This window comes from Cynocephalus volans, chromosome 2, assembly GCF_027409185.1.
Source record: "Cynocephalus volans isolate mCynVol1 chromosome 2, mCynVol1.pri, whole genome shotgun sequence".
Lineage (NCBI taxonomy): Eukaryota > Metazoa > Chordata > Mammalia > Dermoptera > Cynocephalidae > Cynocephalus > Cynocephalus volans.
In genome coordinates this window covers 189498201-189519008 of record NC_084461.1, presented here as the reverse complement: position 1 = coordinate 189519008, position 20808 = coordinate 189498201, and the positions used below count along the sequence as shown (strand labels likewise).

The 20808-nt window shown below is 42.4% G+C and overlaps 1 protein-coding gene across 2 annotated transcripts in view; it reads left to right on the top strand.

The window, feature by feature from the left end:
* The window catches only part of HECTD4 (HECT domain E3 ubiquitin protein ligase 4), a 174094-nt gene extending 169706 nt beyond the window's left edge, over positions 1 to 4388 (top strand). For both annotated transcript variants that reach the window (XM_063085388.1, XM_063085387.1), the window contains exons 73-76: positions 318 to 484; positions 872 to 1067; positions 1378 to 1600; positions 2143 to 4388. In XM_063085388.1, coding sequence (XP_062941458.1) covers positions 318 to 484; positions 872 to 1067; positions 1378 to 1600; positions 2143 to 2279 — 723 coding nt within the window. In that variant the 3' untranslated portion in view covers positions 2280 to 4388. The remainder of the gene's footprint in view (positions 1 to 317; positions 485 to 871; positions 1068 to 1377; positions 1601 to 2142) is intronic.
* Positions 4389 to 20808: the final 16420 nt, after the last annotated feature.

The window sequence follows — 20808 nt, the reverse complement described above, 5'->3', positions numbered from 1 at the left end:
AGATGTGCTCCAGCAGTACACAGTGTACCATCCGCTAGTCAGATCCACACCAGTGAAACAGGGCTGCTGCTTCCTAATAGTAAGAGGAAAAGCCCTGGAATTGGGGTCTCATTAGCCTGGCCTAGGTCACTTGTCTAACCCTGAACTGATCGCAGGCTCTGACTGGCCAGGCCTGTATCATGGGCCCATCCATATGGCCTAGGGTAGAGCCTGCCTAACTATGCTTGGTATTTGCCCAACTGGAAATCAGGGCTCCACCTTCCAGAAGCCTTGACAGTGGGGCAGGCAGTTAGCCTTGCTCTGCCTCTGCCCTCCAGATCAACGACGAGACTGAGCTGGAGGCCCTGTGTGCCGAGATCGCCTCCCAGCACCTGGCCACTGAGAGCCCTGACGGGCCCAACAAGCCCTGCTGCAAGTTCACCTATCTGACCATGACAGGCGAGGAGGTGGAGCTGTGCACCCACGGCCGGCTCATCCCTGTGGCGTGAGTGTGTGAATGGGGGAGGGGACTGACCAAGCTGGATGGCCAGGGCATGACAGTGGCACCTGGACTTAAGCAACAGCAGAGGGTCTAGGTCAAGTGACAGGTGGATTTCACCAGGAGGAGAGATATGAGGCAGGAGGTCAGGCACCAGCAAAGATGGTCTTCAGCTGAAGGATTTGATTAAGAAAGTAGCAGCTCTGAGATAGGTGACACCAAGAGGCAGGAGAGGAATGAACTGAGTTGCCGGGACTGAGACAAACTGAGCCTGAGGCCACTCCTGAGAGGGGGTCCAGACCTCTGGCTGAGTGGGTGTGGCCCCCGACCTGACAAGCAACCCCATCAGCCTCTTCAGCATGCTCCCTCACCTGCACTCCCTGGCCCTCGCAGGTGGGAGAACAAGGACATCTACGCAGCAGCCATCCGGAGCCTGCGGCTGCGGGAGCTGCAGAACGTGGAGTGCGTGACAGCCGTGCGGGCCGGCCTGGGCTCCATCATCCCCCTGCAGCTGCTCACCACGCTCAGCCCGCTAGAGATGGAGCTGCGCACCTGTGGCCTCCCTTACATTAACCTTGAGTTCTTGAAGGTAGGTGGCCCAGGGCCAGCCTGTGTTGGCAGGCGGTGGGCACCAGGCCTCCCCCAGTCACCCTTGGCTTGGACGGCAGGCATCAGCAATGGCCTTGTCAAAGTACTTCCTCTGTCTCAGCACTCTGTCCTCACCACATACCTGTCATTGTCATCGTCATAGTTTCCCTGAACTTGCAGCCCCTACTGCCGCAGCTGCCCTGCCACACCCTGCTCTGGGAATGGGCCTGGTCTGCAGATGCCAGGACTCGGGAGGCAGTGGGTTAGCAGAGGCCCAGGCCTGCTCACATCTGGGGGCCTCTCTTCCTCAGGCCCACACCATGTACCAGGTGGGGCTAATGGAGACGGACCAGCACATCGAATTCTTCTGGGGAGCTCTGGAGATGTTCGCCCAGGAGGAACTGTGCAAGTTCATCAAGTTCGCCTGTAATCAGGAACGCATCCCCTTCACCTGTCCCTGCAAAGACGGGGGCCCCGACACAGCCCATGTGCCCCCGTACCCCATGAAGATTGCCCCCCCAGATGGCACAGCAGGTACTGCCCTCCCCTGGTCATCTTCCAAGTAGGGACACACTGTGTGGGACTGCAGCCACCAGGCCCTGCATGAGAGCGGGAGAACAATGAACAGAGATCCCTCAGACCAAAACCCAAATGTAAATGAGGGAAAGGGCCAGGTGGGAACCATGGCAACACAGACCTAATGTTACATATCTTTCAATATTTTAAAAGAAGGTGAAAATTCAGAATTTTTTAAACTCCTAACTTTTAAATCAGAAAAATAATTCAGTTTAAAAAGCAAAACACAACACTTTGCTGGCCAAACATACCTGTCTGCAACTGAATTCCCACACAGGTCAGTGGGAATTGCAGTTTGGTATCTGTGCCATCAGCAGTTATATGTTTGCCCTTTTCTCCTCCAAAATCTTCTGCCCTGCCCCAGGTTGGCCCTGGGACTGGCTTGGAGCTGCCAAAAGAGGCAAACTTAGAAACAGAGAGGCCAGCCAGGCCTCCCTGGGACCCTAACACAAGCCACAGGCCCCCAGGTCTCTAACGTTAGCCCAATGTTTCTTCTGTAGGTTCTCCAGACTCTCGCTACATCCGAGTGGAGACCTGCATGTTCATGATCAAGCTTCCCCAGTACTCCTCTCTGGAAATCATGCTGGAGAAACTTCGTTGTGCCATTCACTACCGTGAAGACCCCCTAAGTGGCTGACAGGAGGGAGCCCAGAGTTAGGCTGTCACCGAGGCACCTATTCTGCTGGCTTGGGAAGCCTGCCACTGCAGGCACGTCCCTCCGGGGCCCTGTGTGAGGAGTTGGCAACATTTTGCTTTTCCGAACTTTCGTCCATGTTCCAGGGCCTCCTGGAAGACTTAACCTTTTGTATTTGTATGTTTTGTGATGGTTGTTCTTTTGCTGCCTGTTTGTGGTGTGTTTGTAGGATAGTTTAGTTCCCAGACAGTTTGTGTCTACTTTGATCTTCCTAGATATTGTCCCTCTCGGCCATCAGATTCAGATGCCATGAGGCCCCAATTGGTTCCTCATCACAGAACCACCCAGCAGGAAGCTGGGGGTGAGATGACCTTGGCCACACAGAGTGTCCCATTCCTTCTGCAGAGCATCTCCACAAACATGCTTGTGGCCAGCCCTGCCCTCCTGCCTCGAGCTGGAGTTTCTCTTAGAGGCAGCTCCTGTAGACCTCCTTCCATCTTGAAATGGTTGGGCTACTTGCCCAAACATGAGAGACACACACAGGGAGCTTTATGGGTTAATCTTCCTGCTTTAGAACTTGTCATGGACTTAGGTTTTCTAAGGAAAAGCCACAGTGGCTCCCAGTCCCCTCCCACCTAGACAACCCTGTCTATTATCTCTCTCTTCTGGGGCCCTGGTCTGACAGTTTTCCCCTGAGGAGTCCTCGGGAACAGAAGACCTAAGGGTTCACACCTGACCTTAGTTCATAGAGCCAGGCTGGGTTCATCCGAGCTGCAGGTGTTGAGAGAACACCTGGAGTTGGAAGGACAGCACATAAGTGGGAGCTTTTTCCAAGACTGATTGAACAGGAAAGCACATGATTCAAGCCTACCCCACTTTTGTGCCCAGAAAGGGCCCTTCCTCACTGCAGTGATGTGAGGAACAGAAAAAGAAAGGGCCATGCACCCGTTTTTAAAAGAGCTGACTGTCTGAGGTGCTCTGCTCAATTTGGGGTCTACTTCAGTGACTCAGACCAGATGGAGACTCTGTGGGGGAGTCCCTCTGCCTCTCTGTCCAGGCCCACCCAGCACCCCCTTGCTGCCCCATGTAAGTGTGTGTGCCAAGGCTGAGCTGCCTCCAGGCTCACACACTGCCCTAGTGCATTTGTGCCCCAAATAGGTCTTTGTCCAATGGTACTTCATTCAAGAGCAGCACATGCCATCTTGTTGGACACTGTGAGAACTGGCAAGGCCCAAAATGACAAAGTCGCATCGCTATATTTATTGTATAATATTGTGAATATTGGAAGTTCTGAGTGAATGCTGTCTAGAAGGCCTGGGAGAGTGGATGCTAGTCTGAGAAAGAGAATGTGCTCCTTTCTCTGCAGTGGCCCTGGCTTGTTGGGAAGATGTGTGAGTTTTAGAGTTAGAGCCATTAGCATCCATCTCCTCCCTAGTATTCTTAGGAAATGTATTAGGGACCATTATAGAAAAGATTCTTTGACCTAAGGATGAGATGACCCTAGGATTAATCGTGACTGCTGCATCAGTTTCATTTGATGCCAGAGTCACCTCTGGAGGTATGTCTGCAAGCAGGTCCCCTGCTCTGAAAGGAAGATAGTCAGCCTGCTGCCTCCTCAGGGGCCATAGCCCCCATGACTGGGGAGGTGGGTCGCATCAGTATGTATTCCTGAAAACAAGGATCCTCTTATTTTATTACTGCATAATGAAAGAGACTTTGGATTTATTAGATGTGGTTTTTCCTTCCTGTATCTTTAAATTCTTGGTTCCCTCCAATCCCTTGAATGAACTTGGAATTGTCAGCTACCTCCCCTAGAAGGGTGTAGGAAGCTTCTGTTGGCCCATCAGTTGATAAGACAACAGCTGTGAGTAAGATATCTGCTGCTAACTGGCTACTTCTCTCAGAGGGCATATTGAGGTCCAGACAGATGTAAACCTTGGCCCTAAAAAATGTGTGCTGTAAAGTTACTTGATGTATATTTATTATAATTATTTATGATTGCATATAACAAACTTTTCATTCAATCTGATGCTATTTACACCATGCTGTGTAAAGGAAGCTCACTACAGGAAAAAGTCACACCAATAAATAACTTTCATCTAATAATTTTGATTTACATTAAGAGTTGTGTGATCATCTATTCTTGCTGAGCAAGTTCAAAGACTGACATGCTTGGATGGCTCTGATACTTAAGTGCCACCAAGTAGCTAGGAATTAAAGTGTTTCTAATTATTACATTGTCTTTGCACTTGATAATGTGATTCGTGCTCCATTATGCTTATAAGCTACCCATTCCCTCCATCCAATCCCTTCAGTCTGTGCTTTTCGTACGGAAAGTATGATTTAAAAGATGGAAATCCAAGATCAAAGCTAAACCTAACCCTGTATGTCCTGGGAAGCTAGTCTGTGCTCTCATGCCTGGTGTGAGGATTTTCCTCAAGCGGATTGTTGCACTGGAAGAGTCTGGGTCATTCTTAGATCAAATATCCTTCTTTGGGAGCAGGCAATGGATTTAGATCTACTTTGTGTGGAAAGGGAAATGCAAGGAAAAGGTAAGGACTTGATTCAGTCCTGCTGTCCACAGTCAATGCTCAGCTGTCTTCTTACACAACATCCTCCCACCTCCAGGGAGCCCCAGTTGTCTACACTTGGGAGAAACGAATTCAGTTCTCCGTGGCTTGCTTATCCTCTCCTACTGCTCCATGGTAGTCTTCACCCAGACACACTTCATTCTCATTTTCTCCACTCCACCTTTCTTGTACTTAATAAATGCTAAGTTTTAGTGGAAGTGTCACAGATGTGTCTTTATTACAGAAAAAGCAAGGACTCTCAGATAAGGAACAAGCAGCTTTCCTTCCTTCTTCTGTCTGTTGCTTCAGGGTGCTGGAAAGAGGGAGCAAAAGCAACTGCTCACAGCAAAGAGAAGACCTCTGTTTAGATCTGAGAAGCCAGAGAATGAGATGCCTGAGCTCTCTGCCTAGCTGAACACAGCAAGGATTCCCCTGTTCTCCATTGCTAAGGCCATCTCCTTGGGCTGCCTCTTGAAAAATAAGTACATTCAAAAAGTATACAGATGGAGTATCCCTTATCTGAGATGCTTGGGACCAGAAGTGTTTCAGATTTGGGATACTTTTTGTATATGTGCTGCCGAAGCGAGCACAGGGATACTTTTTGGATTTTGTAATATTTGCAAAATACATACCAGTTGAGCATCCCTAATCCAAAAATCTAGACTGCTCCAGTGATCATTTCCTTTGAGCATCATGTTGGCACTCAAAAAGTTTTGGATTTTGGAGCATTTTAGATTTCAGATTTTCAGATTAAGGATGCTCAACCTGTACCATCCAATAGTGAGAAGATATTCATCCTCACTAGTCAGCAGGAAAATACAGATTAAAATCACAATGAGATATACCAAAAAGGTTAGAAAGACAATAGCATGGTTGGGGAAGCTGTGGAACAATCAGAACTGTCATACGCTGCTGTGGGAATGTAACCTACAACTATTTTGGAAAACTGATTAGCACTGTCTACTACACATACCCTATGACCCAGAAATTCCTCTCCTAGGTGTAAACCCAGTAGAAATATACACATTCACCAAAAGACATGTCTGAGAATGTTCATGGCAGCACTAATACTCAGCCAAAACTGGAAACAAGTTGAAGTCCATCAAACAAGTTGAAGGTAGAATAAATAAACTATGCTATACACTAGAATAACATACAGTAAGGAAAATGAACAAACTACATGCAACAATATGGATGAGTGATAAACATAATGATCAGCAAAAGAAGCTAGACCTAAGAGAGTGCTTAATGTTATGATTCCATCTAAATAATGTTGAGCATGGACAGTATTAACTGATAATGATAAAATGTCAAGGCAGTGGTTACTTTAGGCCCAGGGTGGGGAGAATGACTGGGAGAGAGCATGAGGGGGGTTGTGGTATCTTGGTAATGTTGTCTCTTGATTTGGGCAGTGGCGACAGATGTGTGTTCTGAGCTGTACACTTCCATGCACTTCTCTGTAGCAATATTAGATGGTTTCTTAAAAGTATGGCAAAACAAGGAAATCAAGAAATAAAAGCACACATTCTGTCTATATAAAACCAAGAGAAAATTATCATTTCAATCCACAATTGAAAGAGGACAGCTGATGGAAGAATAATAAATGACTTAGCTGGAGCACATCATAATAGAAAGCAAACTTATTTGTAGCTCCCTTTAAAAAAATTGTAAATGGGAGGAACAAGAGGTCCCATGTGCTAGGGAAAAACAGGGATGGAAGCTCCTGTAAGAAGCAATTAGAATTTCAAGATGAGAAGTTATATTTTGGAGGAACAACCTGAGAAGCTCAAAACTCCAGCCCACAAGCACTTGGAGAGGGAAGGACCAGACTGAAAACGGGGACAAAAATTAAGGTCTGTCTATCTACTGAACATCCCAACCCCTTTCCCAGCCCTACTCCAGGTTTATGCAGTGGAACAGAAGACTTTTCTCTGAACTAAGCCAGAGAAAAGAACTACAGATAATGACATCTGGGGATCTCCAGTGAAAATGCCTAATTGTCCTACAGTGAAAGCCAACAATTGAAGAGAACTGATAATCTTAGTGCCCCACTCTTACATATACAGACAGCCAAAAGCATCAGAAGTTTGAGGGAAAGTCTACAACAAATGACTAAAACAAAAATAACTCCCAGAGGGGCTGGCCGGTTAGCTCAGTTGGTTAGAGTGTGGCCTTGTAAACCGAAGGTCAAGGGTTTGGTTGCCTGTACCAGTCAGCCGCCAAAAAAAAAAAAAAAAAAAAAAAAAACGTAACTCCCAAGAAACGGAAATTACAGAGAGTAGAAGATATCCAAAAAACAACTATGCCACAAAAGTACAAGAAAAAGTATGGCATCCATTAAATAAGGGAAATCACCCATAAAGTAGAACAAAAGAAAATGAGAGAAAATAAAAAATGAAAGGATCAGTCTAAAAGCATCAACACCCAACTATAACTGGAGTTCTGCAAAGGAAGAAGAGAGAAAACAGGACACAAATTGCCGACATAAGACAAGCAAATTATGAAAAACTTAAGATGACATGAGTTTACAGACAGAAAGGGCTAAGTCTAGCTCTTCAAATGAACAAACCTAGAATTCTATACCTGACAAAAATATCTTTCAAATAGTGAAGTAGAGGATAGATAAATTGATAGAGGCAAATCAGATTAGTGGTTGAAGAGTAAGTGCTTAATGGGTACTGGGTTTTCTTTTTGTGACAGAAATTCTGAAACCAGATAGTGGTGATGGCTGCAACCTTGTGAATAATGTACTTAGTGCCACTGAACTGTACACTTAAAAATGATTAAGATGTTAAATTTCATGTTATATGTATTACATCATCACTTTTAAAAAGCAAAGGAGAAATAAAGACCTTTTTTAGACATATGAAAGCTTACAGGATTCATCACCAGCTAACCTGTACTACAACAAAGTTAAAGGAAGTCCTTCAAGCAGGAGGAAAATGATACCAGATAGAAATATGGATCTGCCAAAAGATCATGAAAAGTAGTAATTACATGTGTAAATGTAAAAGACATTTTTCTTATTTAAAACTCTTAAAAGATAATTGACTGAACAAAACAATGATGTATTGGGAATTTGTAACAAATGAAGAAATAAAATATATGACAATTGCACAAAGGCTGAGAGGAGAGAAATGAAATATGCTTTTGTAATAACAAAAATGAAGTGGTATAATATCACTTGACAGTAGATCTTGGTAAATTAAAGATGTATACCATAACCCCTAAAGTAACAACTAAAGTAACACAATAAAGAGTTCTAATAAGCCAAAAAAGGAGACAAAATGAAATCTTAAAAAGTACTCAAAGGGGGGCTGGCCAGTTATCTCAGTTGGTTAGAGCACAGCCTTGTAACACCAAGGCCATGAGTTCAGATCGCCACACTGGCCAGCCACCAAAAAAAAAAAATACTCAAAATAAGGCAGAAAAAGAAAAGGTAACACATGGGACAGAAAACAAATAGCAAGATGATATGTTTAAACCCAACCACATCAATAGTCACAGTAAATGTAAATGATCTAAACATCCCAACTAAAAGGCAGAGACTGTCAGACTGGACCAAAAGGAAAAAACAAAAAAACAAACCATTATATGCTGCCTAGGAGAAACCCACTTTAAATATATAGACAGAAATAGGATAAAAGTAAAAGGGCAGAAAAAATGTACTATGCTAACACTAACCAGAAGAAAGTTGAGGTGGCTATATTAATATCAGACAAAGTATATTTCAGAGCAATTATTATTACAAGGGATACAGAGGGTCATTTCATACTAATAAAGGTACCAATTAAACAAGAGCATAACTTGTAAATGTTTATGCACCTAATAACAAGGCTTCAAAATAATGAAACAACTAATAAAAGTATAAGGAAAAACAATCTGATATCAATTACAATCAGAGATCTGAAACACACACCCACCACACACACTCCCAATAACCGATAGAACAAGTAAACAGAAAATCAGTAAAGATGTAAAGGCTTATTTCACAACAACACTATCACCAATATTACTTAATTGATATTTATATAACACTGTAACCAACCAAAGTTGAATGTACATTCTTTTCAAGTGCATAAAGAACATTTATGACCTAGAGAATATTCTAGACAATGAAACAAGTCTCAATAAATTTAAAAGGATTCAACTGCCAGTGCCTTGGGGCCCACCTGGGGACCTGAGGCTTGGATCTGGGGACCAGACCCCCCCTCCCACAACCAGGCACACTGCCAGTACCTCAGAGCCTGTCCAGGGTCCTGAGGTCTGGATCTGAGGACTGGATCCCCCACACACAACCAGGCACACTGCCAGCACCAAGGAGCATGCCACAAACATCATCTCCATGTGGGTGGCCCACCACAGCCACCACAATAACCACGGCTGCCACAAAAGTGGCTAGACGCCACAACCACCATGCGTATGGTCTCCCAGCCACTGGAGTGCATTGACACAAGGAGAGTCACCAGCAGAGACCAAAGAAAAAAAGAGGATGTCTCTTTCCACAATGCCCATTCCAGGGTGACAGAAGAAGCATCTGCTCTATGATAATATTGGGGGACCTGAACACACCTCTCAGCATTGGACAGATCATCTAGGCAACAAATCAACAGAGTAACCATTACTCTTTCAGAGGGAGAGAAGAGAAGAAATCCAGGGTAATTAGAGGGGGCAGGGGGATGGGGAGAGATTGGACAAGGGGCATAAAGAATAAGTATGATTTGTAACAATATATATGCTAGTAATATTGATTTGATCAACATGTCAACGTTGAACCCCCAAAATATGTATAATCAATTATAATTCAATAAAAATTAAAAATTAAAATAAAAGGATTCAAATCATACAAAATATGTTCTCTGACCACAGTGAAATTAAATTAGAAATCAATAGCGAAAACAAACCTACAAAATATCCCCCCCAAAATTTTTTTTTTTGCAGCTAGCTGATACCAAGTATTTGGAGAGTAAGTTACACGCTAATAAATAGCCCATAGGTGATAGAGTTTGGATGTGTTGTCCCCACCAAAACTCATGTGGAAATCTGATCCCCAATGGGGCAGTGCTGGAAGCTGTTTAAGTGAAGAGGGCGGATCCCTCATGAATGGATTGATGCTCTCTCTGGGGGGTGGAGATCCTGAGTGAGATCTCACTCTATTAGTTCCCGTGAGAGCTGGTTGCTTAAAAGACCCTAGCACCTCCTCTCTCTCTCTCTTGCTTCCTCTTGCCATGTGATCCGCTTGTCCCTGGCTGCCTGCTGCTTTCTGCCATGAGTAGAAGCAGTCTGAGGCCCTTGCCAGATGCAGCTGTCCAGAATCATAACCAAATAAAGCTCTTTTCCTTATAAATTACCTAGTCTTAGGTATTTCTGTTATAGCAACACAAAAATGGACTAAAACAGAAAATTGGTACTGAGGAGTGGGGTGTTGCTATACAGATACCTGAAAATGTGGATGCAGCTTTGGAACTGGGTTATGGGCAAAGGTTGGAGGAGTTTGGAGGACTTAGAAGACAAAAAGATGAGGGAAAGTTTGGAACATTTTAGAGACTGGTCAAATGGTTGTGACCAGAATGCTGATAGAAATGTGGACAGTAAAGACCATGCTGATGATGAGGTCTCAGATAGAAATGAGGAACTTATCAGGAATTGGGCAAAAGGTCACCCTTCCTACACCATAGCAAGGAATTTGCCTGCATTGTATCCATGCCCTCGGGCTTTCTGGAAGGTGGGACTTAAGAGCTGTGAATCAGAATGTCTGGCAGAAGAAATTTCCAAACAGCAAAGCATTAAGGAAGCTGCATGGTTACTTTTAACAGCCTACTGTGAGTTATGGTGGCAAAGGCATGACATAAAGCCAGAATTTAAAAGGGAAGCAGAGAGAAAATATTTGGTAAATTTGCAGCCTGGCCATGTGGTAGAGAAGTGGATAACAGGAGAAAAATGCAAGGGTGAGGCAGATAAGATGGTTACAAATACTATCTTGGTGGTGAGGCAGCCAGATGCTAATAACCAGGACAATGGGAAAAAAGCCCTAAAGGCACTTCAGAAGTCTGGAAGGGTGCCCCTCCAATCAAAGACCCTGAGGCCTAGAAGGACTGAGTTGTCCCAGAAGACAAACCTGGGGCACAGTTGCCCTCAGGAACCTGCTCCCTGCATCACAGCTGCTCTGGCTAGAGCAGCCCCAACTGTGGTTCATGCAGCAGCTCTGGAGAGTAGAAGCCTGAAACCTTGGTGGCATCCAGATTAAGTCTGCAGGCCGGCAGGCAGGACATGAGAACAATGGAGGTGTGGCAGCCTCCACCCAGATTTCACAGGATGTATGGAAAGCCTGGGGGCCCAGGCAGAGACCTGCTGCAGGGGTGGAGCCACCACAGAGACCATCTACTGGAGCAATGCTGAGCAGAAAAGTTGGGTTGGAGCCCCCACAGAGGGCCCCCACCAGGGAAATATCCAGTAGAGTCAAGCCACCATGGAGACCCCAGACCTATGGAGCTATCAGAGTGGAACATGGTCTGGAAAAGCCACAGGCACCAGCACAGCCCACTGGGCTGTGCCTGGCAGAGCTGTGGAAGCAACGCTGCCCAATGCTTTGGGGGCCCAGATGCTCAATTGTGCCCAGGATGCAGGACTTGGAATCAAAGATTATTTTGGAGTTTAAAGACATAATGTCTGCCCTGCTGGGTTTCAGACTTGTTTGGGGCCTGTTTCTCCTCTCTTCTGGCCTATTCTTCCCTTTTGGAATGGGAACGTGTACCCAGTGTCTGTTCCACCATTGTATCTTGGCAGTAGATAAATTTGGTTTTGACTTTTACAGGTTCACAGCTGGAAGGACTTTTGCTTTTGGTTTCAGATGAGACTTTGGACTTTAAGTTGGTGCTGGAACAAGCTAAGACTTTGGGGACTGTCAGGATGGAATGATTGTATTTTGTATGTGAGAGTGACATGAGTTTTGGGGGGCCAGGGGTGGAATGATAGTTTGGATGTGTTGTCCCCTCCAAGATTCATGTGGAAATCTGATCCCCAATGTGGCAGTGCTGGAAGTTGTTTGAGTCATGGGGGCAGATCCCTCATGAATGGATTAATGCTCTCTCTGGGGGGTGGGGGTTCTGTGTGAGATCTCATTCTATTAGTTCCCACGAGAGCTGGTTGCTTAAAAGACCCTGGCACCTCCTCTCTCTCTCCTGCTTCCTCTCGCCATGTGATCTGCTTGTCCCTGCTGGCTGCCTGCTGCTTTCTGCCATGAGTAGAAGGAGCCTGAGGCCCATGCCAGATGCAGCTGTACCAGAATCATAAGCCAAATAAACCTCTTTTCCTTATAAATTACCCAGTCTCAGGTATTTCTGTTATAGCAACACAAAACGGACTAAGACAATAGGTCAAAGAAGAAATCAAAGGGGAAATCAGAAAATATTTTGAACTGAATGAAAATGAAAAAACACATCAAAGTTTGTGAGCTGTAGCTAAGGCAGTACTTAGAGGGAAATTTACAGTACTGAGCACTATATTAGAAAAGAAGAAATGTCTCAAATCAGTGACCTCAGCTTTGACCTTAAGAAACTAGAAAAAGAACAAATTAAGCTCAAAATAAGCAGAAGAAAGGAAATTATAAAGATCAAATAGAAATCAATGAAAGGGAAGCAGGAAACTGATAGAGGAAATCAACAGAACCAAAGCTGATTTTTTTAAGATCAATAAAACTGATAAATCTCAATACTAAGGATTGGCACACAATGGCCCATAATCCAGCTGCCTGTTTTTGTACATAAAGTTTTATTGGAACAGTATCACCCATTCGTCTGTGTATTGTCTATGACTGATTTCACTCTACAACAGCATTATTGAGTAGTTGTAACAGAGACCATATGGCCTACAAAGTCTTAAATATTTATGGTTTGGCCTTTAAGAAAAAGTTTGAGGACTCCTGCTCTAGCCAAATGGACCAAGAAAAAAGAGAAAAGACACAAATTATCAACATCAGGTGACATCACTACAGATTTTACAAGATATTTAAAAAATAATAAGGGAATATTATGAACACCAATAAATTCAACAGCTCATTGAAATGGACAAATTCCTAGAAAGACACAAACCACCAACTCTCATCCCCCCCCCAAAAAAAATAGTCCTATAGCTATTAAAACTGATATAGAGTATCATACTTATTCATGAAAGATTAAGATCAGGAACAAAACAAGAATGTCACCACTTCTGTTCAACATTATACTGGGAGTTTCAGCCCAGTTTTATCCAAGAAAGAAAAAGAAATACACAGCAGAGCACCAGTGGCCAGCGTGTTGAGCCGTCATGGAGGAAGGGGATGGGGATGTGCCAAGGTGGTGATGGGCATTGTCTCAGGTGCCAGCAAACAGTCTGGCACCCCTCACAGGGCCTGCTCAGAACTGGACACCACCTCTAGTCAAGGTTTAAGATCTGTTTTCTAAAGTTTTAAGTATTATAAGAGGTATTGAGACTAACGAATATAATAGTTCAGTAATTTAAATGTTTATTTATTTTTAATGGAAAGGTTAATTAAAAAGATTCTAATTGACATGGAAATGTCAGTGTAATTTCTTACCTGAAAGGAAAATGAACACTTTGTATTTAAGTAAACTATAATGTGCACATATTAAGAATAAAGAAATCTGACATTTAAGAAAAAGAAAAAGAAATATAGGGCTCCCAGATTTGAAAGGAATAAGTAAAACTGTCTTTATTTGCACATGGCATGATACTGTATGTAGAAAATCTAATAGAATCTACAAAAAGCTACAACAGTTTAACAAAGTTGTAGGATACAAGATGGATCCCAAGATCAAATATACAAAAATCAACTGTATTTATAAATGCAAGCAATAAAAAATTTGAAATTAAAAAAATTTAAATGATTTACATCATCAAAAATATTAAATACTTAGAGACAAATGTTACAAACTATGTGCAAGAACTGTACATTGAAAATTACAAAACACTGCTTAGAGACATTAAAGAAGACCATAACAAATAAGGAGATATACCAAGTTCATAGATCCGAAAACTCAATGTTGTAAAGATGTCAATTCTCCTCAAATTAGGGAATCCCAGTCAAAAGCCCTGCAGGCTTTTTGTAGAAATTGAAAGAGCTGGTTCTAAAATCAATATAGACATGGTCAGGACCTAGATTTACTGAAATAATTTTGAAATAGAATAAAGTTGAGGACTTACAATTATCTGACTTTAGGGCTTATTATAAAGCTGTGGTAATCAAGAGTATGGTGTGGACATAAATCAGTGGAACAGAAGAGAGTCCAATTAATTTTTGACAAAAATGCAAAGCATTTCAGTGAAGGAAGGATAATCTTTTTCAACAAATAGTTCTGGGTATTCATACACTGCACTACATTTAAAAAATGAATTTGAAATGGGTCATATACCTAAAATGCAAAACCTAAAATTAGATTGTTCATTGTTGATGTATAGCTCTAAGTCTAAGAACTCTGGCTAGCCCTAAATCTGGAAGACTTTATTGTTTTCTTGTAAAAGTTTTATAAGTTTCTGTTTTACATTTAAGTTTATGATTCATATTGAATTAATTTTTGTATAAAGTGTGAGTGTTAAGCTCATTTTTTTTGCCTATGGATGTCCAATTGCTCCAGCACCATTTGTTGAAAAGGCTAGCATTCCTCTATTGAATTCATTTTTTCACCATTGTCAAAAATCAGTTGAATATATTTGTATTTACTTTTGGGTTCTCTTTTCTGTTCCATTGGCCTATGTGGCATCCCTCTGCCAATAGCACACTGTCTTGCTCAGAATTTTTATCATAAATGGATGCTGGATTTTGTAAATGCTTTTTGCACCAAATGATGTCATCATTATTTTTCTTTAGCTTGTTGATATGATGGATTACACTGACTTTCTAATGTTGACCAGCTTTGCAGTTGTACAATTCTTTTTACACATTTCTGGATTCAGTTAGCTTACATTTTGTTGAGGACTTTTACATCCAGTTTCATTAGAGATACTGGTCTGTAGCTTTCTTTTTTTGTATTGTCTTTGTTTTTGTTATCAGGTGAATACTAGCCTCATAAAATGAGTTTTATTTTCTAGAAAAGATTGTATAAAATTGGTGCTAATTCTTCTTTAAATGTTTGGTAGAGGGCCGGCCCCATGGCGCACTCAGGAGAGTGCGGCACTTGGGAGTGCAGCAGCGCTCCCGCCGTGGGTTCGGATCCTATATAGGAGTGGCTGGTGTGGTCACTGGCTGGGCGCGGTGCGGCCGACACCAAGCCAAGGGTTGCGATCCCCTTACTGGTCACAAAAAGACAAAAATAAATAAATAAATAAATAAATGTTTGGTAGAATTCTCTAGTAAAACCACCTGGGCATGGAGATTTCTTTTTGGGGGAGCTTTTAAATTACAAATTCAATTTATTTAATGGCTCTAGGTCTATTCTGATTGTCTACTTCACCTTGGTTGAATTTTGGTAGTTTGTGGTCTTCAAGGAATTGGTTCAGTTCTCCCAATGCCTTTTAAGGGATCAGCTGATTGTCAGGCCTGCTCTGGATAATCTCCCTTTTTATTAATTCACAGTCAACTGATTTGAGATTTTACTTACACCTGCAAAATCCCTTCAGTTTTGTCATTAACATAACCTAATAATGGAAGTGAAATCCATCCTACAATCCTGCCCAAACTCAAAGGGAGGGAATTATATAGGGTGTGTACACCAGGAGGTAGGAATCTTGGGGGCCAGCTTAAAATTCTGCGTACTACAAATACATAGTCACAAATTTATTTATTGCAACATAGCTTTTAGTCGTAAAATATTGGAAACAACCTAAACACATACATAGGAGAATGGGTGAAAAAACTATGATATATCCACACAATGGAATGATATTCAGAATATCTTAAGTGAAAAAACTTGAGTTTTTGTAGTATTTGTAGTATGCTACGGTTGTAAGAAAGAAGGGGACATAAGAAAATACGAGATGTGGGAGGTTGGCCTGGCAGCCCAGGGGGACACCGCAGAAGAAAAAAAAAAGAAAATACAAGATGTGTTTGGTTATTTTGGCAAAAAGAAACAACAGGGAAGTTTTGGGAAAGGACAAAAATAGAAATAAAACAGATGCTAATGTGATTGGTTGGCCCAGGCAGTGGATGCAAACAAGGTCAAAAGGATGAAGATGTTAATGTGCGTGAAGGGTATGGGGGGTTAGTGACATTTCTCAGTAGACCATTTTGCAGTTTTAACTTAGAACCATATTAATATTTTATAAACTATAAAATATAATTAACAAGTCTGGGTAGAGAAAAACACATAAAATGGAATATAAACAGAAATTAACCTAAGTATAGAGTGCAGCCTTATAACACCAAGGTCACAGGTTCAGATCCCCGTACCAGCCAGCTGCCGAAAAAAAAAGAAAGAAATTGACCTAAGGGTATATTTCAAATGAATAACCCAACCACACTGAAGAATGGGGGGAAAAATTAACACAAATAAACTTTTGAACACAGTATTATTTTTTTTTTCTGAACAGTACAGGGATCAAACCCTAGCCCCGGTTTCATCAGCACCATGCTCTAACCAACGGAGCTAACCGGCCAGCTGAACACAGTATTCTGACTATATACTCTCATACTAAAGTCAAAAAGAGCTATAAACAAATATTTAACTTGTAAGTAGGTTAGTTTTCTGCAGTGGGAATGTTTAGTAATTCTGAAACGGCTTTCTCTATATTTTAGGACTGTACAAGTAAGTAAATACATTAAGGATAATGGGAGCCAGATTTCTCACTGTTGAAGAAGGCAAGAGATAGAATAAACCCTGTAATGGTTTGAAATTGGATGTATTGTTAGATACACAGATATAAAAATTAGTATTGATATATGTGTGTCTAACACACATATATAATTCGTATATACAAACATACACAATACATTATTCCTAACTCTTCTGCTGAGAGGACCTAGAAGCCATACCCCTGTCCCCTGCATAGTAGCATTGGACACACCTAGCACCCAGATCTTACTTCCTAAACAAAGGATCCAGAGTTTCTGGGCAAAATGACTAATTCTAAGGCTGAGGCAGGAAAAGTACAAAATGAACCTGGAATCTCTTGTGCCAGAAGGTAAGAATGTACTCAAAGAATAGTAGGCCATGACAAAAAGACACAGAAACCAGCCTGCCAACTCTGGCCATTAAAATAAATATATTTGCACATTAGAATAAATGACAGAGATGGATTATAAACCACTGAATAAAATAGGAATTCATCTCAATATAAATGAATGAGTGAATGAGGGGGAAAGAAGAGCTCTTCCTTAAAGTAGAATGCCGAATAAAGCATAGAAGGCATGATGTAGTTAGAAAATCACCATTTGAATAATAATAATTCAGGCAAGAATCATCATGAATGCTAAACCAGTAGGTGAAGGTTTGATGAAGAACAAGATATTTATAGTCTAGAATTATCTCCCCACAAAAGGGAAAAATAGTAACTTTACAGTGGAGAAACGAGGCAGACCACGTTCTAACCAACTGAGCTAATTGGCCTGCTGAACATAGTATTCTGACTATATACTCTCACACTAAGGTGAAAAAGATCTATAAATAAATATTTAACTTGTAAGTAGGTTAGTTTTCTGAACTTTTAACCAACTGGTCAAAGTTATCACCCATGAGACAAATTGACATCATGTGCCCTTGATATGATGCACTGAGGACACATCATTTTTGGTATTCCTATGAAAACTACATAACCTGAACCTAATCATAAGAAAGCATTAGACAAACCCAAATTACAGGACATTCTACAAAATAACTGACCTATACTCCTAAAAAATGTCAAGGTCACTGAAAATAAAGAAATCTGAGGAACTAGTTCAGATTAAAGGAGGCTAAAGAGATATAACTAAATACAATGCATGAACTTGGACCAGGAGAGAGAAAATTTTTTTGTTGCCACCATTGTGAAATGCATGACTTGGAAATATGGCAGTGAAGACCAGAAGAAAGAGCTTAAAAAACTTAATGGTGGTCACGGGCATGGTTCTGAGGGCTTTAAAAGAAGACCGCATGAGAAGTTCTCTGTCTCTGCTCTGCAATTTCTGCCATGTGAGACCCCTAGATCACTGGAGGATCACTAAAAGCAGTGAACTTTGGAGAGAAGATTTTGGTTAAAGGAAGAGAACAAAGAATTATTTTTTAACTTTTTGGCTCTCCTTGGCTTATTTTAGTTGCAAACTATTTTTAAAAATGTATCCATTATAAAATATTTAGAAACTATAGATTACTAAAAAAGTAAAACATACCAACCCACTGCTATTTTACTCAATGTCTAATCCAACCAAAGGGAGGGCAGAAAGAGTTTTACTTCCTGGTAGGGTCTATCTCCACACCCAAAAAGACAGTTATGCGAAATACGTCTATTCTTTGTCCTAGCCAGGAAGAGGACTGCTAAAGCTGCCCTGGATCCTTTCTTCCACCGCTTTGAAGTCCCAGGGGGAGTTCAATGATGCCAGAAGCTGGGCAAGTCTCTTAGTCAGATACAGTAAAGTATCCGATCCTATAGTATTTCCTTTTGGGGGGTCCCCAGCTTCTTTCTCTCAGGATACTTCTTTTCAGAGTCCTGGCTCTGCTAAGAATTAGCTTCACCACCTTATATAAGTCACTACCGTTCCCTGTGTCTCATGTTCCATCTATGAAATGGGGCAATTCTTCCCACCTTTCCCACCACCACTAAGTTGAGAGAACAGGAAATGAGCTCAAAGTGTCTTAGGGTGCTGTATTAGTCCATTTCTGTTGCTTAAAACAGAATACCTGGAACTGGATAATTTGTAAGAAAACAAAAATTTTTTTTTTTTTTAAGATGACCAGTAAGGGGATCTTAACCCTTGACTTGATGTTGTCAGCACCACGCTCAGCCAGTGAGCGAACCGGCCATCCGTATATAGGATCCAAACCCGTGGCCTTGGTGCTACCAGCGCCGCACTCTCCCGAGTTAGCCACGGGCCGGCCCAGAAAACGAAATTTAGGGCCGAGCCGTGGCGCACTTGGTAGAGTGCTGCGCTGGGAGCGCGGCGACGCTCCCGCCGCGGGTTCGGATCCTATATAGGGATGACTGGTGCACTCATTGGCTGAGTGCCGGTCACGAAAAAATGACAAAAAAAAAAAAAAAAGAAAACGAAATTTAATTGCTTATAGTTTCAGTGTCTGGGAAGTCCAAAGTCCAGAGAACACATCTGGTGAAGGCCTTCAGTGATCCAGGGGTCTCACATGGCAGAAATGGCAGAGGAGAGACAGAGAACTTCTCATGTTGTCTTCTTTTAAAGCCCTCAGAACCATGCCCATGACCACCACTAAACCATTCACTATGGAAAGGTCCTCACAATTTAATCACCTCTTCAAGGCCCCATCTTTCAATTACCATAATAGGATTTCCCACCCTCTTAACACTGTCACAGTGGAAACCAAACCTCCAACATATGAAACTTTGGAGGGACACAATTCAATTCACTGCATTCTGCTCCTTGCCCCGCAAAACTCATGTTTGTTTCACATACAAATACATTTATTTCATCCTCAAAGTCTTGACTTGTTCCAACTCAAAATGTCCAAAGTCCAAAGGTTCCATCTGTGAAATCAAAACAAGTTACCTACTTCCAAGATACAATGGTGGAACCAACACAGGGTATATATTCTTCATTCCAAAAGAAAAAAACAGGACAAAAGAAAGGGGTAACAGGTCCCAAACAAGTCTGAAACCCAGCCTGGCAGGCATCAAATCTCAAAGCTGACAAATCATGTACCTTGACTCCATGTTTTATGTCCTCTGCATGCTGTTGCGGGGGATTGGGTTCCCAAGTCCTCGGGCAGCTCTGCCCCTATGGTTTTTCTGGTCTTAGGCCACACTGAAGCTCTCCCAGGCTAGTGTTGCACGCTGGTATCCCCACAACTCTGGGTTCTCCATGGCAGACCTGCTAGATATGGCCTTAGTGGGGTCTCTCTGCTGCAACTCCAACCCACATTTCTATTTAGCATTGCTCTAGCCTAAGCTCTCTGTGGTGACCCTGCCCTGTGACAGTTCTCTTCCTGGGCCCCCAGGCTTTTCATATATCCTTTGGAAGCCAGGTGGAGGCTCTCAGGCCTCCATAGCTCTGGCATTCTGGAAGCCTGCAAACTTAACACCATGTGGAGGCCGTCAAGGCTTCCAGCTCATGTCTTTCAAAGCTGCAGGTCCAGCCACACCTGGTGCCAATTTAGCCATGGCTCCAGCTAGGTGCAGGTGCTGAATGATCCTGTGTAAAAACTGAACTGCTGAGGGGTAACGGATAACCCTGCTAAGGCTCAACTAATCTCAGGATTAAGGCTTTTGAGGAAATCTGCCTTTCTCTATTCGTTTTTTAAAATTTTTATTGAAACATATTGATTTTACATATTTATGAGGTACAGTGTCATATTTCAATTCACGTATAAAATGTGTAATGATCTATTCAGGGTAATGAGCATATTCATCATTGCAAAACAATAATTTCTTCGTGATGTGTACATTTGATCTCTTCTCTACTAGTCGTTTGGTAATGTGCAGTAAATAGTGTTAATTATAGATTCCTGGGTAGACTATACACCAATAGGACTTTTTGTTTATCTAGCTTGGGAGGTTTCCTTTCTCCCTGTTTGAACTTAGAAGGAGGAGGGCACAGGACCATTTGATTCCCTTCCATCTCCACCATGCTCATGGTGTTCACTCCAGTTCTCCTCAGTTCATGGGCCAGACCCAGATGGCAACTTTTATTTATTTATTTTTTTGCAGCTGGCCAGTAAGGGGATCCGGACCCTTGACCTTGGTGTTACTAGCACCATGCTCGGCCCAAGGCAGTCCCCTCCCCTATCTTTAGGCAGCGCCAAGGTGTGAGGGCCATCCTGGGAAAGTGTGACTGGGGCATGGCCTAGGCCTGGGGAGGGGCGGGCAGGCGC